The 15,618-nt window shown below is 40.1% G+C and overlaps 1 protein-coding gene across 1 annotated transcript in view; it reads right to left on the bottom strand.

The window, feature by feature from the left end:
• The window catches only part of FBXO22 (F-box protein 22), a 126,718-nt gene that overhangs the window by 82,951 nt on the left and 28,149 nt on the right, over window positions 1-15,618 (bottom strand). Inside the window, exon 2 of the mRNA XM_053719294.1 lies at window positions 14,092-14,270. Within this exon, the coding sequence (XP_053575269.1) occupies window positions 14,092-14,270 (179 nt within the window). The remainder of the gene's footprint in view (window positions 1-14,091; window positions 14,271-15,618) is intronic.

Below are 15,618 nucleotides of genomic sequence, written 5' to 3'. Positions count from 1 at the left end.
AGTAAAACTTTAAAGGACGAACCACGTCCAAATTGTGTAATAGACGTTCCTTCTTTGAAGAAGGATAAGGGTACAAGAATGGAACAACAATTTCTTGAGTGATATTCTTGTTAGATACCACCTTGGGTAAAAACCCAGGTTGGTACACAGGACCACCTTATCCGTACGGAGGACCAGATAAGGAGAATTACATTGTAACTGAGATAACTCGGAGACTCTACGAGCCGAGGAAATAGCTACCAAAAAGGAACTTTCCAAGATAAAAGTTTGATATCTATGAAATGAAAAAGATTCAAACGGAACTCCTTGAAGAACCTTAAGAACCAGGTTTAAGCTCCATGGCGGAGCAACAGTTTTAAACACAGGCTTGGTTCTAACCAAAGCCTGACCAAATGCCTGAACATCTAGAATACCTGCCAGACGCTTGTGCAAAAGAATAGACAGAGTAGAAATCTGTCCTTTTAAGGAACTAGCTGACAACCCTTTTCTCAAAATCATCGTGGAGAAAAGATAATATCCTTGGAATCCCGAATTTACTCCATGAGTAACCCTTGGATTCATAACAATAAGATATTTACACCATATCTATGTTAATTTTCCTAGAGACAGGATTTCATGCCTGTATTAAGGTATCAATGACTGACTCGGAGAAGTCATGCTTTGATAACATCAAGTGTTCAGTCTCCAGGCAGTCCATCTCAGATTAGTTATATTTAGATGGTTGAAAAGACCCTGAGGTAGAGGGTCCTGTCTCAGAAACAGAGACCGTGGTGGAAAGGATGACATGTCCATCAGATCTGTATACCAGGTCCTGCGTGGCCACGCAGGCGCTGCCAAAAACACCAAAGCACTCTCCTGCTTGATCTTGTGTAAACACCTCCGGAGGGAATCCCACTCCTCCAGATGAAAAGTCTGACGACTTAGAAAATCCGCCTCCCAGTTCTCAACACCTGGGATATGGATAGCTGACAGACAAGAGAGAGTCTCTGTCCAGTGAATTATTTTAAGACTACTAACATCGCTAGGAAACTATGTTCCCCCTTGATGGATGATGTAAGCCACAGTCGTGATATTGTCCGACTGAAAAATGATGTACCTCAGAGTTGCTAACTGAGGCCAAGTCTGAAAAGCATGGAATACCGCTCCCAGTTCCAGAATATACCTTAGAAGGAGGGTCTCCTCCTGAGTCCACTATCCCTGAGCCTTCAGGGAGTTCCAGACTGTATCCCAACCTAAAGGCTGGCATCTGTTGTAACAATTGTCCCATCTGACCTGCGGAAAGTCATACCCTTGGACAGATGGACCCGAGATAGTCCCCAGAGAAGAGAATCTCTGGTCTCTTGGTCCAGATTTAACAGGAGAACAAATCTGTGTAATCCCCGTTCCTCTGACTGAGTCTGCATAGTTGCAGCGGTCTGAAATGAAGGCGTGCAAACGGTACTATGTCCCTTGCCGCTACCATTAAGTCAATTACATTCATATACTGAGCCACCAAAGGGCGCGGATGGAATGAAGAACACAACAGAAATTTAGAAACTTTGACAACCTGGACTCAGTCAGGTAAATTTTCATTTCTACAAAATCTATCAGAATCCCTAGGAGGGAAACCCTTGAGATTGGGGATAGAGAACTCTTCCTGTTCACTTTTCCACCCATGCGATCTCAGAAATGCCAGTACTACGTCCGTATGAGACTTGGCAACTTGGATGTTTGACGCCTGTATCATGATGTCGTCTAAGTAAGGGGCCACTTCTATGCCCCGCGGCCTAAGGACCGCCAAAGCGACCCCAGAACCTCTATAAAGATTCTTGGGGCTGTAGTTAACCCTAAAGGAAAGAACTACAAAACTGGTAATGCCTGTTTAAAAAGGCAACCTGAAAAACCGATGGTAATCTTTCTGCATCGTAATGTGAGGATAAGCATCCTTCAAATCCATTGTAGCCCTCTAGTGACTCTCCTGGATCATAGTTAAGATGGTACGAATAGTTTCCAACTTAAATGATGGAATTCTGAGGAATTTGTTTAAGATCTTTAAATCCAAAATAGATTTGAAGGTTCCCTCTCCTTGGGAACCACAAACAGATTTGAGTAAAAACTCTATCCCTGTTCCTCCCCTGGAACTGGATGGGTCTCGTACACAGTGTAAGAATGCCTCTTTCTTTATCTGGTTTGCAGATAATTGTGAAAGGTGAAATCTCCCCTTCTTTGGGGGAAGCTTTGAAATCCAGAAGATATCTCTGGGATATAATTTCCAATGCCCAGGGATCCTGGGCCTCTCTCTCACGTCCACGTCTGGGCGAAAGATGAAAGTCTGCCCCCTACAGGGTCCGTTACCGGATAGGGAGCCGTTCTACCTTCTGTCTTAGAGGCAGCAGCAGGCTCCTTGGCCTGCTTATCTTTGTTCCAGGTCTGGTTGTCAACAGACCGTCTTGGAGTTTCGAAAATTAGACTTTTTTGTTCCTGAGGAAGGGCATTACCTTTTCCTCCAGTGATATTAGTAATAATCCCCTTGAAAGGGAGTTAAGTAGCTTATTTATTAAAGTCACGACAGCTGACCATAATATAAGCCCTAGCGCTGTGCGCGCCAGCATAGTAAAAACAGAATTCTTAGCCGTTAGTTTAGTCAAAAGAAAACAAGGCATCAGAAAAAAAGGAATTGGCTAGCTTAAGTGCTCTAAGCTTGTCAAGTATTCATTCAATGGAGTCGCTACCTGTAAAGCCTCAACCAGAGACTCAAACCAGAACGCCGCAGCAGCAGTGACAAAAGCAATGCATGCAAGGGGCTACAGGATAAAACCTTGTTGAATAAACATTTTCTAAAAAAGCACAACTGTCCTCGACAGGGCTAGTGATACGTTTAGCTAGAGTAGAAACTCTTCTCTCCACCTTAGGGACCGTCTGCCATAAGTTCCCGTGTGGTGGCATCTGTTAGAAACAGATTTCTAAAAATAGGAGGGGAAGAGAACGGCACACCTGGTCTATCCCATTCCTTATTAATAATTTCTGTAAACCTCTTTAGGTATTGAAAGAAACATCAGTACACACCGGCACTGTATAGTATCTATTCAGTCTACACAATTTCTAGCACTGTAATTGTAAACCAGTCATTCAGAGCTGCTAAAATCTCCCTGAGCAACAAGTGGAGGATCTTAAGCATAAATTTTAAATATAGAAATATCGGAATCAGGTTAAATCATCTCCCCTGAATCACAAATATGACCCACTGCATATAGTGAGGCAGTAACAGACATGGTTCTTGACACATCTGTATGCTCTGCATCTATCCCCAGAGCTATCTCTCTTTCCTTTAATTTCAGGTAGTCTGACTAATACCGCTTCCAGAGTATTATTCATAACTTTCGCCATGTCTTGTAAAATAAACGATATAAGCGCCCTTGATGTACTAGGCGCCATTTGAGCGTGAATCCCTGGAGCGGGAGTCGAAGAGTCTGACACGTAGGGAGAGTTAGACGGCATAACTTCCCCCTCGACAGAAACCTCTGATAAAATAAACGCTATGGGCGCCCTTGAACCACTTGGCTCCATTTGAGCGTGAGTCCCTAAAGCGGGAGTCAAAGGGTCTGACACGTGGGGAGAGTTAGTCGGCATAACTTCCCCCTCGACAGAATCCTCTGGTGATAATGCTTTTAAAGACAAAAAATGATCTTTATTGTTTAACATGAAATCAGTACATCTGGTACACATTCTAAAATGGGGTTCCACCATGGCTTTTAAACATAATGAACACAGAGCTTCCTCTATGTCAGACATGTTAGAACAGACTAATAATGAGACTAGTAAGCTTGGAAAACACTTTAAATCAAGTTAACAAGCAAATATAAAAAACGTTACTGTGCCTTTAAGAGAAACAAATTTTGTCAGCATTTGAAAAACATTGTAAAAAGGCAGTAAATCAAACAAAATTTTTACAGTATATGTAATAAGTTCACAGAGCATTGCACCCACTTGCAAATGGATGATTAACCCCTTAATGCAAAAAACAGATCAAAAAAACGACAGACTTTTTTTAACAGGTACAAAAAAACTGCCACAGCTGAGCTGTGGATTACCTTCCCTATAAACGATTTTGGAAGTCTTTTTAGCCCTTTAGAGATGTCCTGTAGTATTCAAAGGACTGCTGAGGGAATCTGGATGATTCATTTTGTAAATGTAACTGTGCAAAAAAGCTCTAAATTAGATCCCTCCCACTCATATTACAACAGTGGGAAACCTCAGTTAACTGTTGCTATGCAGAAATTAAGCCAGCCATGTGGAAAAATTATGCCCCAATAAACCTTATCACCAATGTACCTCAAAAAAACGATTAAACATGCCAGCAAACGTTTTTAAAACAACCTTCTTTTAAAGAGTATGTATCTCTATTAATAAGCCTGTCTTGCTTTTCCTGCATTAAGGCTTAAATTAGATTATTTCAGTATCAGCAGCATTTTCATAGTCAATTCCATTCCTTAGAAAATTACTTTACTGCACATACATTAATAAGCCTGCTAACAGTCGCTTTCACTGCATTAAGGCTTTACTTATATTAATTTGATAACAGCAGCATTTTCTTAGTCAATTCCATTCCTTAGAAAATTGTTTTACTGCACATACATTAATAAGCCTGCTAACAGTCGCTTTCACTGCATTAAGGCTTTACTTACATTAATTTGGTAACAGCAGCATTTTCTTAGTCAATTCCATTCCTTAGAAAAATATTTTACTGCACATACCTCATTTGCAGGAAAACCCGCACGCTGTCCCCCATCTGAAGTTTACCTCACTCCTCAGAATGTGTGAGAAAACAGCCAGTGGATCTTAGTTACTTCTGCTAAGATCATAGAAAAACGCAGGCAGATTCTTCTTCCAAATACTGCCTGAGAGAAAAACAGCACACTCCGGTGCCATTTAAAAATAACAAACTTTTGATTGAAGAAATATTAAGTATAAAACACCACTCCTCTCGCGGACCTCCTTCTATGTTGAGAGTTGCAAGAGAATGACTGGGTATGGCAGTTAGGGGAGGAGCTATATAGCAACTCTGCTATGGGTGATCTCTTGCAACTTCCTGTTGGGAAGGAGAATATCCCATAAGTAATGGATGATCCGTGGACTGGATACACTTAACAAGAGAAATAAACTACTTGTCCAAGAGACTAAAGCGGGAGCCCAATCTACTTGTCCCTCATGACAATCTACTTGTCCTGATTAGTAAAAAAAAATATTTACACCCACACAAATACATATTTACACACACACACAACCACATATACATATTTACACAAGCACACACACATGCATACATACATTCTTTTAGTCTTGGCAATTTTAGGACTGTATGTAAGGAGTAGAGCTGATTATTTTTTCCCCATTTAGAAAGTTACCCTGGTGCAGAATTTTAGAGTGACAAAACAAGCCCATTCCATGCGGAACACATGACTGACCCACTGTGGCTAAAGCAGCCCACCCATAGAGGGAATTCGCGAAGTCTTATCTTTTAGTGTAAATAAAATGTAATTTATAGCATTATGGCCAGGAAAATTACAAAGTAAAAAATAGGTTTAATCCAAGGTTCTTCAAACTTTTTTCCCCAAGACCTTCACGACCCACACTCTCATACAAAACACACTCACTAATACAACACACTCTCATACAACACACACACCACACGCTCATACAACACACACACGCTCATACAACACACACACCCTCATACAACACACACACCCTCATACAACACACACACCCTCATACAACACACACACACTCATACAACACACACACACTCATACAAAACACACACACTCATACAAAACACACACACTCATACAAAACACACACACTCATACAAAACACACACACTCATACAAAACACACACACTCATACAAAACACACACACTCATACAAAACACACACACTCATAGAGAGCAATTCATTTTTATGTGATTTCTTGTCCATTTTAGGAACATGTCATAACAATCAAAAGATTTTTTGCAATTTAATTAAAAAAATGCTAGGCTATGTCTGCAAAGGAAGGATTGGCTGGATTATAGTATTATTTTATTACATGTGTCACTCACAGGGTCATCTTTGGAGTAACCACTGGGGTGGAGTGACCTAGCTAGCTCTCAGATAGGGAGTGATGCATATACTTAGCTCTTTCTCTGCAGGGTTTGGCCGCTTCTCAGCAGCTTGTGCCTGCTGCTCCTGCACGCTGCAGCTTAGACTAATGGAGGGGATGGCTGGCACTGGCCCAGAGTACACTAAGGCTCTAAACGTTCTGTATTTCCCTCATCCACAGCCCTATCATCATACTGCAGCTGTGTGAACCGAGAACATGTTACATGGAGTCGCGCTAAACAGTGACAGTGTTGACGCGCAACAAAAAAAAAGTCCCTAAAAAAACATATGTACAGCTGGTTCTTCCTACCTTAGCAAATGTTTTAAAAACTTTGTGCGTGCACATCGTGACCGCTCAGGGCAAGCTCACCACCTGAAGTATCCCCTGCTGGGCTAGATCAGGGCAGTGTCAATCTGCAGGAGCCGGTCTGTGACAGTTAGTACTCACAAGGATATCCCCCGACTGCCTTGTTAGCTTTGTGCGTGCACGACGCGACTGCTCAGGGCAAGCTCACCACCTGAAGTATCGCCTGCTAGGATAGATTAGGGCAGCCAAATAAAATATTTGGGGAAGCTGCATTATGGCTCTCAGGTTTTAGGTTGAACAATTCTGTTCTAAAGTAACTGTTTAAATACTTGAACGAAAGGAGCCTCGTAATCTAGAAACTACTATGTTCTATCTAGTCTATTAGCAGCACAAATTTAAAGGGAATTGCCAGATGCTCATGGTCTTTCTGCAGTTAATATTATATAGCAATTAAATATTGGCATTGTAGAAGTATAATGCTTAGTAAACAAAAAAACTCTGTTACTATATATCCACCACAATGCACCACAAATAAAGAAAGGGAAAGTCTAAAACATTAATAAAATAATCCCAAGTAGGGAAGAGGAAAACCACTCAGTGAAAACATCTAAACCGTGTAAATACCACCCCCCCCCCCTCAGTTTCCTGGCTAATAACGTGAACCAGTTTTAGACTTTAATAATACATTTCTAATTTTAATACTATAGTGCATGAACCCCTTTCTTTTTGTCTCTTTATGGTACCTTCTGGAGTCAATAAATGATCATAACCTGTGCCCACATTAGAGTTCAAAATATAGACTCTCTACTCATCTGAAAGCCTGGCATTCCATCCCCCAAACATACTAAACACAAAAGCCCGGCATTCCCTATGCTTAACACTTCATACATATCAGAAAACATAGCACTCCAGTGTTGCGCTATGGAGGAAGGGGCGAGTGTCAGTGTGCAGGTCTGCAGGAGCCGGTCCATGACTCTTACTACTAACAAGGAGATTTCCCCCCCCCCCCCCCCAGCTGCCTTGTCTGCAAGCACTTGACCTGGCTGCTCTGTGTAATCCTGCTCCTCCCCGCTCCCAGTGCTAATAGCACAGAAAAAAAAAGCGTTATCCTTGCTGCGGTCTGCTTTCCCTCAGCAGGGCTAAATGTAAACACATGCCCGGCACAAGAAACTGCATATACCGGGCGTCGTGCGATAGGAATTGCACATCCCTGATATATATATTGTATGCTGCACTACAAATGTATATTATGATCCAACCTTTGTTCTTTTTAATGCACAAATCCATTTAAAAATTCAATGGTGTCTGCAGTGATTACTTGAAACTAGATGCATCTCCAACATTAGATCCCATAAGCTTCTGTGTGACAGGCGTATCCTCAGACCAATGTAACAGCTAATTTCCATGCCCTGCTTCGACTCATGACATGTCACTGAGTCCTCTCCTCACGCTGCCCGTAAATGGTGTGAGCCCCATCGAATGTGGTGCAGCTCCTGTACCCGGCCTTAGCTCAAAGTACATCAGGAGAGGTGTCCAGTAATGCGAAAATGCCGCCAGCCAACACAATGTTATGACAGCTCGGCAGGTTACTACCACACTCGAGGGGGCAAGTTACACTGATGAGGTGGCTCACACTTACAGGCAGCGGCTGCGTGTTGAGAGGTCTCAGTGAGAGGTGTGTAAGCAGGATGGAAACAAGTTGTTACATGGAACGGAGATATGCCTGTCACATCTGTGAAATGTGTTTTCCATTAAGAGGCTGGCCGCACTATCTGCAACCGCTTGCACATTTACATGTGTATGTATATGTGTATATATATATATATATATATATATATATATATATATATATATATATAAAAACCTGTTTTGTTGTGCATTACTAGGTCCCTGCAAACTTCCACTATCGGGAGTCCCAGGAGATCAAGCAGAAACGGGAAAAAAATTGCTCCTCTCTACTCCCCTTACCCCCTCCTCCTTTCCCTACAGAAGCCCACGCGCAATGAACAGTTACAGCCAGCCCTCCTGTACATCATAGGTGATGTCATAGGGGGCGGCGCTAAAAATCACATACTCTCGGTTTTTAAATCGTAGCGATTAATCGTGGTTTTAAATCGCATATGCAATTAATCGTGCAGCCCTACTTCACATTGTCTGAAAGTTATTCTCCTAACTAGCATATCAATATGATTATTTTGTTCCAATGTCAAATAAACTTTTAATACTGAGCGTTTTTGTCAGGCTCCGTTACCTGATTCAATGCAGCCTCTCTGAATGATTTTCTCTTAGGGTTCTTTGATTTACAGCACTTTCAGCCAATCAGAGCCTCACCATGCGCCCCATGTAAATTAATCACAGCACGCTGCCTTGCTTGGAACTCAGGCTGAAAGTTGAACTGCGCACAAGCAACTGCTACTCTATTTGCGAAACATGAACAGTGTGGCTGCTTACTGTTAACACTTATTTTTTTGCTTTTGGAACTTAGTGAAGGATTATGCGTTGACAGGTTATTTATGCAACCCAGCACATCTGGACAACCAAGAGTCAAGACATGTCTTAAAGGGATATGAAACCCCAATTTTTTATTTCATGATTCAGATAGAGCAGGAAATTTTAAGCAAATTTCTAATTTACCCCTATTAACAATTTTTCTCCGTTCTCTTGGTATGCTTTGTTGAATGAGCAGCAATGCACTTCTGGTTGCTGACTGAACACATGCGTGAGCCAATGACAATCGGTATATATATGCATCCACCAATCAGCAACTAGAACCTAGGTTCTTTGCTGCTCCTGATCTTTCATAGATAAACCTTTCAGCAAAGGATAACAAGAGAAGAAACCAAATTAAATAATAGAAGTAAATTGGAAAGTTGATTAAAATTGTATTCTCTAACAAAATCATGAAATAAAAATGTTGAGTTTCATGTCTCTTTAAGCAAATCATCAGCATAATTCTTCTGTTTTATAGTATGTCTCAGAGCTTTTTCTCCTTTGCATCAACTTTCACTATACAATATTAACGATCACAACTGCCATATACTTTGGACTCAAAAAACTTGCTTGGGCGATGCTTATAATCTTTCTGCTATGTGTATTGTCAAACATTGCTTGGGCCACTTATCCTTATTTTAAAGTGATGGTAAATTCACTTCGATAACTTCACATAGCCTGCTACGCTATTTGCGCAACAAACAGTGAGGCTGCTTACTGTTAACAGTAAGCAGCCTCACTGTTTATGTTTCGCAAATAGCATAGCAGTTGCGTGTGCGCAATTCCACTTCCAGCCTGAGTTCCAAGCACAGGAGCGTGCTGTGATTAATTTACATGGGGCGCATGGTGAGGCTCTGATTGGCTGAAAGAGTTGCCAGCCAAAGAAGCCTAAGATAAAATCATTCAGAGAGGTTGCATTGAATCAGGTAACAGAGCCTGACAAAAACACTAAGTATTAAAAGTAGATTTGACATTGGAACAAAATAAGCATATCGATATGCTAGTTAGGAGAAGAACTTTCAGACTATGTGAAGTTATGGAAGCGAATATACCATCACTTTAGCACAGGGTTGTGAGAAAGCATTTGCATCAAAGGAGTTAAAACTATTTTTAATCTAACAGAAAGTGCATGTCAAGCAAGCGCTACAGCATTTTGGAGTGCTATTCAAATATATAAAAAAAATACATAGCTAGTCTGCGGGACAGATAGTCACTGGCTGATAAAGAAGACCACTACAGCTCTACTGGTGAATGGTGTCTAACCCAATAAGCATAAGGACAACAAACTAGAAATTTTCACCCAAAATATAGTAATTTCTATATCTTGGCCCATATCCCTGGGTAATATCTACCAGTGACAACCCCTCCCCGATGTGGTGTGGACAGAACTGCCCACCTCCACTAGTTACCTATAGGCAACTCCCAGACAGTACTCCGTCCTACTAGAAAGATGAAGCCAACAGTTGGTCTTTCAAAAAGTTTGGAGGGAGCTTGGTAGGTGGTTATGGGCCAAAAAAAATTCTAGTTATCTTGGCCCTCCCGGTAGTATTTCCTACCAGTGAGAAGAAAAATAAAAAAAAAAAACAGTAAAAATATAAAACGGTGGAAAAGAAAAAACACAAATGCAAGAAAGCATTTTAAAAAATATCAAAAGTTTAATGAGACAAAACTGAAGATAGAATCCTACGATCAAGCTTTGAAGAAGCTGATTGACGAATATCCAGCTTAATGAAGATGACACTTTATAGTCAAACCCAGCAGAAGCTGACTGGCATACTTAAAGCTTGAAATATGGAATGAAGATATGATACAATTTCCAAACAGCAGCCGGACAAAGTTCCTCTGGCTTGGCATCTGCTCCGAAAACTATATTGCTGCAAATAACCTAGTTGAGTATGCCATGAGCCCCCTCTGGAACATGCTCATTCTATTACTTGTATGATCTGAAAATAACAGAGACAACTTTGGCAACAGTTCTCGATATTATTTTATCCTGCTTCACATAAAGTGCCTGAAATTCTGAACATTCCCTGCTGATGAAATAGTCACTAGAAAAATGGTTTTCAATGTAAGAAGTCAGTTAGAAATTTCACAAATAAGGATACAAAAGGGATATCCACCAATGCCTTCAAGAGAAAGGAAGATCACATGATGAATTTGTAGATATCTAACTTAGTTGGCTATGTAAATGATCATAAAACAAACAAAAAAAACCCCAGTAAAAACATTTTATCAGATATAACAAGTTACTTTTCATTCTTGGCAAAAAGACTATTAAATTGACTTAATGGCCACAGATACAGGAAATACATTATTATATTCTGGCTTAGGATAGAATCAGTCTGAGGAAACTTGATGCTACTTATAATTTACTCCAAGAGTCTCTCATATAACCTTAAAGAGATAGTATAGTCAAAATGAAACTTTCATTATTCAGATAGAGCATGCCATTTTAAGCAACTTTCTAATTTACTCCTATTATCAATTTTTATTCGTTCGCTTGGTATCTTTATTTGAGTGTAAGCTTAGGAGCTGACACATTTTTGGTTCAGCACCTTGGTAGCACTTGCTGATTGGTGGCTACATTTAGCCACCAATTAGAAAGCGTTACACAAGTGCTGAACCAAAAATGGATTGGCTCCTATGCTTAAATTCTTGCTTTTTCAAGTAAAGATAACAAGAGAATGAAGAAAAATTTATAATAGGAGTAAATTAGAAAGTTGCTTAAAATTGCATGCTCTATCAGAATCACAAATGTTTAATTTTGACTAGACTATCCCTTTAATAAAAATCACACAAGGACACAGAACTAAAGGAAATATCCCCTTCAGAAAAGGCATCTAAAAATTGAAAGCATTTAGAAGAATTTTAAGGAACAAAATTTGTGGCAAAGCAACCATCATAAATTTGAACAATATATACTCTACACAACTTTTTATTTTGTCAAAGGATTAACCCAATGCAAGTTTGACATAACTTTTTATCTTGCCAACAGATGTCTGAACAAAGGGAACAGGTGAGCTAAGGCTGAGACTTTCATTGTAAAAAAAACAAGCCAGCATATAAACTAATACATTTTAAAGCCCACGCAGAAAAATACAATGTGCAGACATATAAATATAAAGCAAACATACCTTATAACCATATTCGATGTATCCTAGGCAGTAATCGCTTGTGGAGTAAAAGTAACATCCTCCATAATAGCATCCATCATAAACAAATGCAGGCAATAAAATATAATTTGTTTGCCCAGAGCTTCCCAAATAATATAGGCAATATAGTTATGTAAATCCTACCGTTTGTGAAACGCTAGGATTTACAATTGGAACAAATAAAGGGGACTTTCATTTATGAAGTATAAAATACTTAAAGCTTCTTTATTTGTTGGAAGCGTTTGCCGCACTGAGCTACTCAGGTAGCACACGGCAGAACCCTATTTTTGTGAGGTGACGTTTTAACCTCTTAGCCAATAGCAGTGTGGGCTATCCGGCTTGGCGCCAGCTGGAGCACATGGCTATTGGCTAAGAGGTGGAAACGTCCCCTCTCCGCAAAATAGCGTTCTGCCGTGGGCTGCCTGACCAGCTTAGTGTGACGAACGCTTCCAACAAATAAAGGAGCTTTCAACATGAAGTATGTTATACTTCATGAATGAAAGTCCCCTTTATTTGTTACAATAGTAAATCCTAACGTTTCACAAACGGTAGGATTTACAATCACTTTAAGGCCCAACGTAGGAGGAGACAGGCACAGACATCTTCATACGGAAGCAACAATCTCCATAGGATTTTACAGCAAGCAGTAAACATTGATGTCAATCGCAACATTAAGGCCCACAACGAGGCTTTAAAAGATGAGCATGCGCACACCAGAAGCAGCCCTCAGACGAAGCCCCCGTGATGTTGTGCCATAATGACATCACGGAAAAGATTGTGGCCACAGGAAGACTCTGGACGGAGTACCCACAACCACAAGGGACAAATAATTAGCCAGAGTGCTCGAAGCAGTAAGTAAATACCTCACAGGGAAGACAGAATTCAAAATGAACACTGCCTGGATTGAAACAAAAAACAATCTTCTCATGGAGAGGGACTTCTAGCTCTGCCCACCTTAGAGGCTAGACAGAAATAGGAGGATGAAGGGGTACTGTCTTGGAGTTATCTATGTACAGGTAACTAGGGGAGTAGGCAGTTCTGTCAACAACCCCTTCAGTGAGGGCTTCTCACTGGTAGGTATTACTACCAAGGAGAGCCAAGAAAGAAAAAAAAAGACAATGCAATACATATTAGCATAATATTAATTTATATATAGGATGTGGGTGACTGAAACTTGTTATATTATTAACAATAAAATTGGGGGGGGGGGGGGGGGTTGTGTTATGTTTTACTGAATATGTAGACAAGCAACTTTTCTTAACCCTTTCATGACCGGGTTCAATTTGTCTTCATCGGAACGTTGCGATGTAGACAAATTAAAATCCCTTGATCGTGCACCAATCGCAAGAATTTAATTATGGGATCGGGTAAGGGGTCGTCCCTATGACGCTAGGCACGCCCTCCAGACCGCAATCGCATCCTAGAAGCGCAGTTGGCGTCAGTACAGCCAAAACGGCTAGAACGTTCTATTTCGTCCTAACGGCGCTAAAGCCCATCGCGGTTATGGCGGAATAGAACGCCATAACGGCTTTAAAAGGTTAAGTCAGAAGAAAAAGAAACTCATGTCAGGGCTTTGTTCTGGAAGTACCTATAGCAGCAAACAATTTAAAAAAGAACAGGATTTTTTTTCTGATTGTAGCAATGCTTAGATATAATTTCTATTTTTTTTTTTTTTTTTTTTTTACATATACAAAGGGTTGCCAGTCTTGTTTAGACTTGGTTGTGGAAAAATAAATAAAAATAGCAGGTATGTAATGTTCTTTTTTTTAGTTGTTTTATAATACTACCCAATGAAAACTTAGACGATGTAGAGACGTTCTCTGATTTACAAACTTGCACAAAAGTATTCAAAATAAAAGAAACAGAAAGACAGTGATAACATGACTAGTGAACTTAATACAAGTACCATACGGATCTAGATTATCAAATCACAGAGATTTGACTCCCAAAGCATAATGAATCATCGTAATTCATAACAGTGATTACATAATATAGGATATTAACAAAGTATGCACACACACCAGGCTGCTCTCATGAGGGCCTTGCTGGGAAGGAAGCTCATCACTCTCTCCACAACCTCTGCTAGTGTACTAAGTATACAGTGTCCCTGGTTGTCCAGACTGCTCACTATGCGGGATTCCCGGTTTACATCTCCCAACGACTCCATCTCTGACAAAAACGTAATAACTAAAATCAACCTCTACTTCCGCCGGAAGTTCCGGAAGTCAAAGTGCACTGCTACATCGTTTCCATGGAAACCAGAGAAAGCTTGTTCAATATATTACACTATTGCACACACTTTCTACTAGGAACTCAGAAATCAATTTGTGCTGATGTCATAATGTACACAATGTAGAAACGCAGAAAAACTGTCGGGAACTGCACTTCTAACTACTAACCAGTAATTACAGGTGTTTATTTAAATGGACAGGCAGGCCATAATCACGACTAAGTTGGTGACATTGGTTAATCTAACAGGTGAAAGCAGAAACTGCCAGCTGGGTGACATACAGAATCGAGGTTAGTGGTAAAGGATAGTCATCACCCCTTTAAAGGCCATTTTGGCATCAAGATTCACGACAGTCCCGTGACCGCAGTAATCACGTGGTACAAATAGAAACGACGCCGACGGGCAGGAGATTCCAGTCATATTTGAACCTGCTATTTTACTTTTACAGTAGACACTAGACTTGGGCAAAGTGATTTATTTTCAGTGTTTCGAATCATTTGGATCAGATCAGTCAAAATATTCGAATCACTGAATCAAATACCGGTTCATTTCCTGCTGCAAACCAGGCACAGCTACTGTCAGACATACTGACACTCAGTACTGAATGTGTCAGCAGCTCTTTAGGTTCATAGATGAGTTGTGTGCAGCAACAGATCTTTCAATCACACGTGTCTTTAATAGGGAATCAGTGTTGTGAAGAGAAACAAACACACTCAAACTATGCATATATTTTTTTAGGGATGTACTAAAAGAAATGACAAGGGTGAATGACAAAATGGAATGCCCATAGACTTTAATGGGATGTAAAATTAAAAGTGTTAAAGCAACAAAACTATGAGACATATTAATTAGATATTTACTAGATATGTTGCCCAGGTACAGTAGCATATTCTGAAAGTAAGATTACGTCAGATTATAGCTGCTTCTATGGAATGACAAGGGTGAATGACATAATGGAATGTCCATAGACTATAATGGGATTACATTTTAAAGTGCATGGACATTCCATTTTGTCATTCACCCTTGTCATTCCATAGAAAACAGCTATAATTTGTTGTAATCTCACTTTCAGAATATGCTACTGTACCTGGGGAACATATCAGGTAAATATCTATTTTATATGTCTGATATTTTAGTTTTTATAGCACTTTTAAATGTATCCCCATTATAGTCTAGGGGCATTCTATTTTGTCATTCACCCTTGTCATTCCATAGAAAGCAGCTATAATCTCATGTAATCTCACTTTCAGAATATACTACTGTACCTGGGGAACATATGTGGTAAATATCAACTTGATATGCCTCATATTTTTGTTGC

Source organism: Bombina bombina, chromosome 6 (assembly GCF_027579735.1).
Source record: "Bombina bombina isolate aBomBom1 chromosome 6, aBomBom1.pri, whole genome shotgun sequence".
NCBI lineage: Eukaryota > Metazoa > Chordata > Amphibia > Anura > Bombinatoridae > Bombina > Bombina bombina.
Note: the sequence above shows the minus strand (reverse complement) of the source record. Positions and strands in the feature narration are given on the sequence as shown.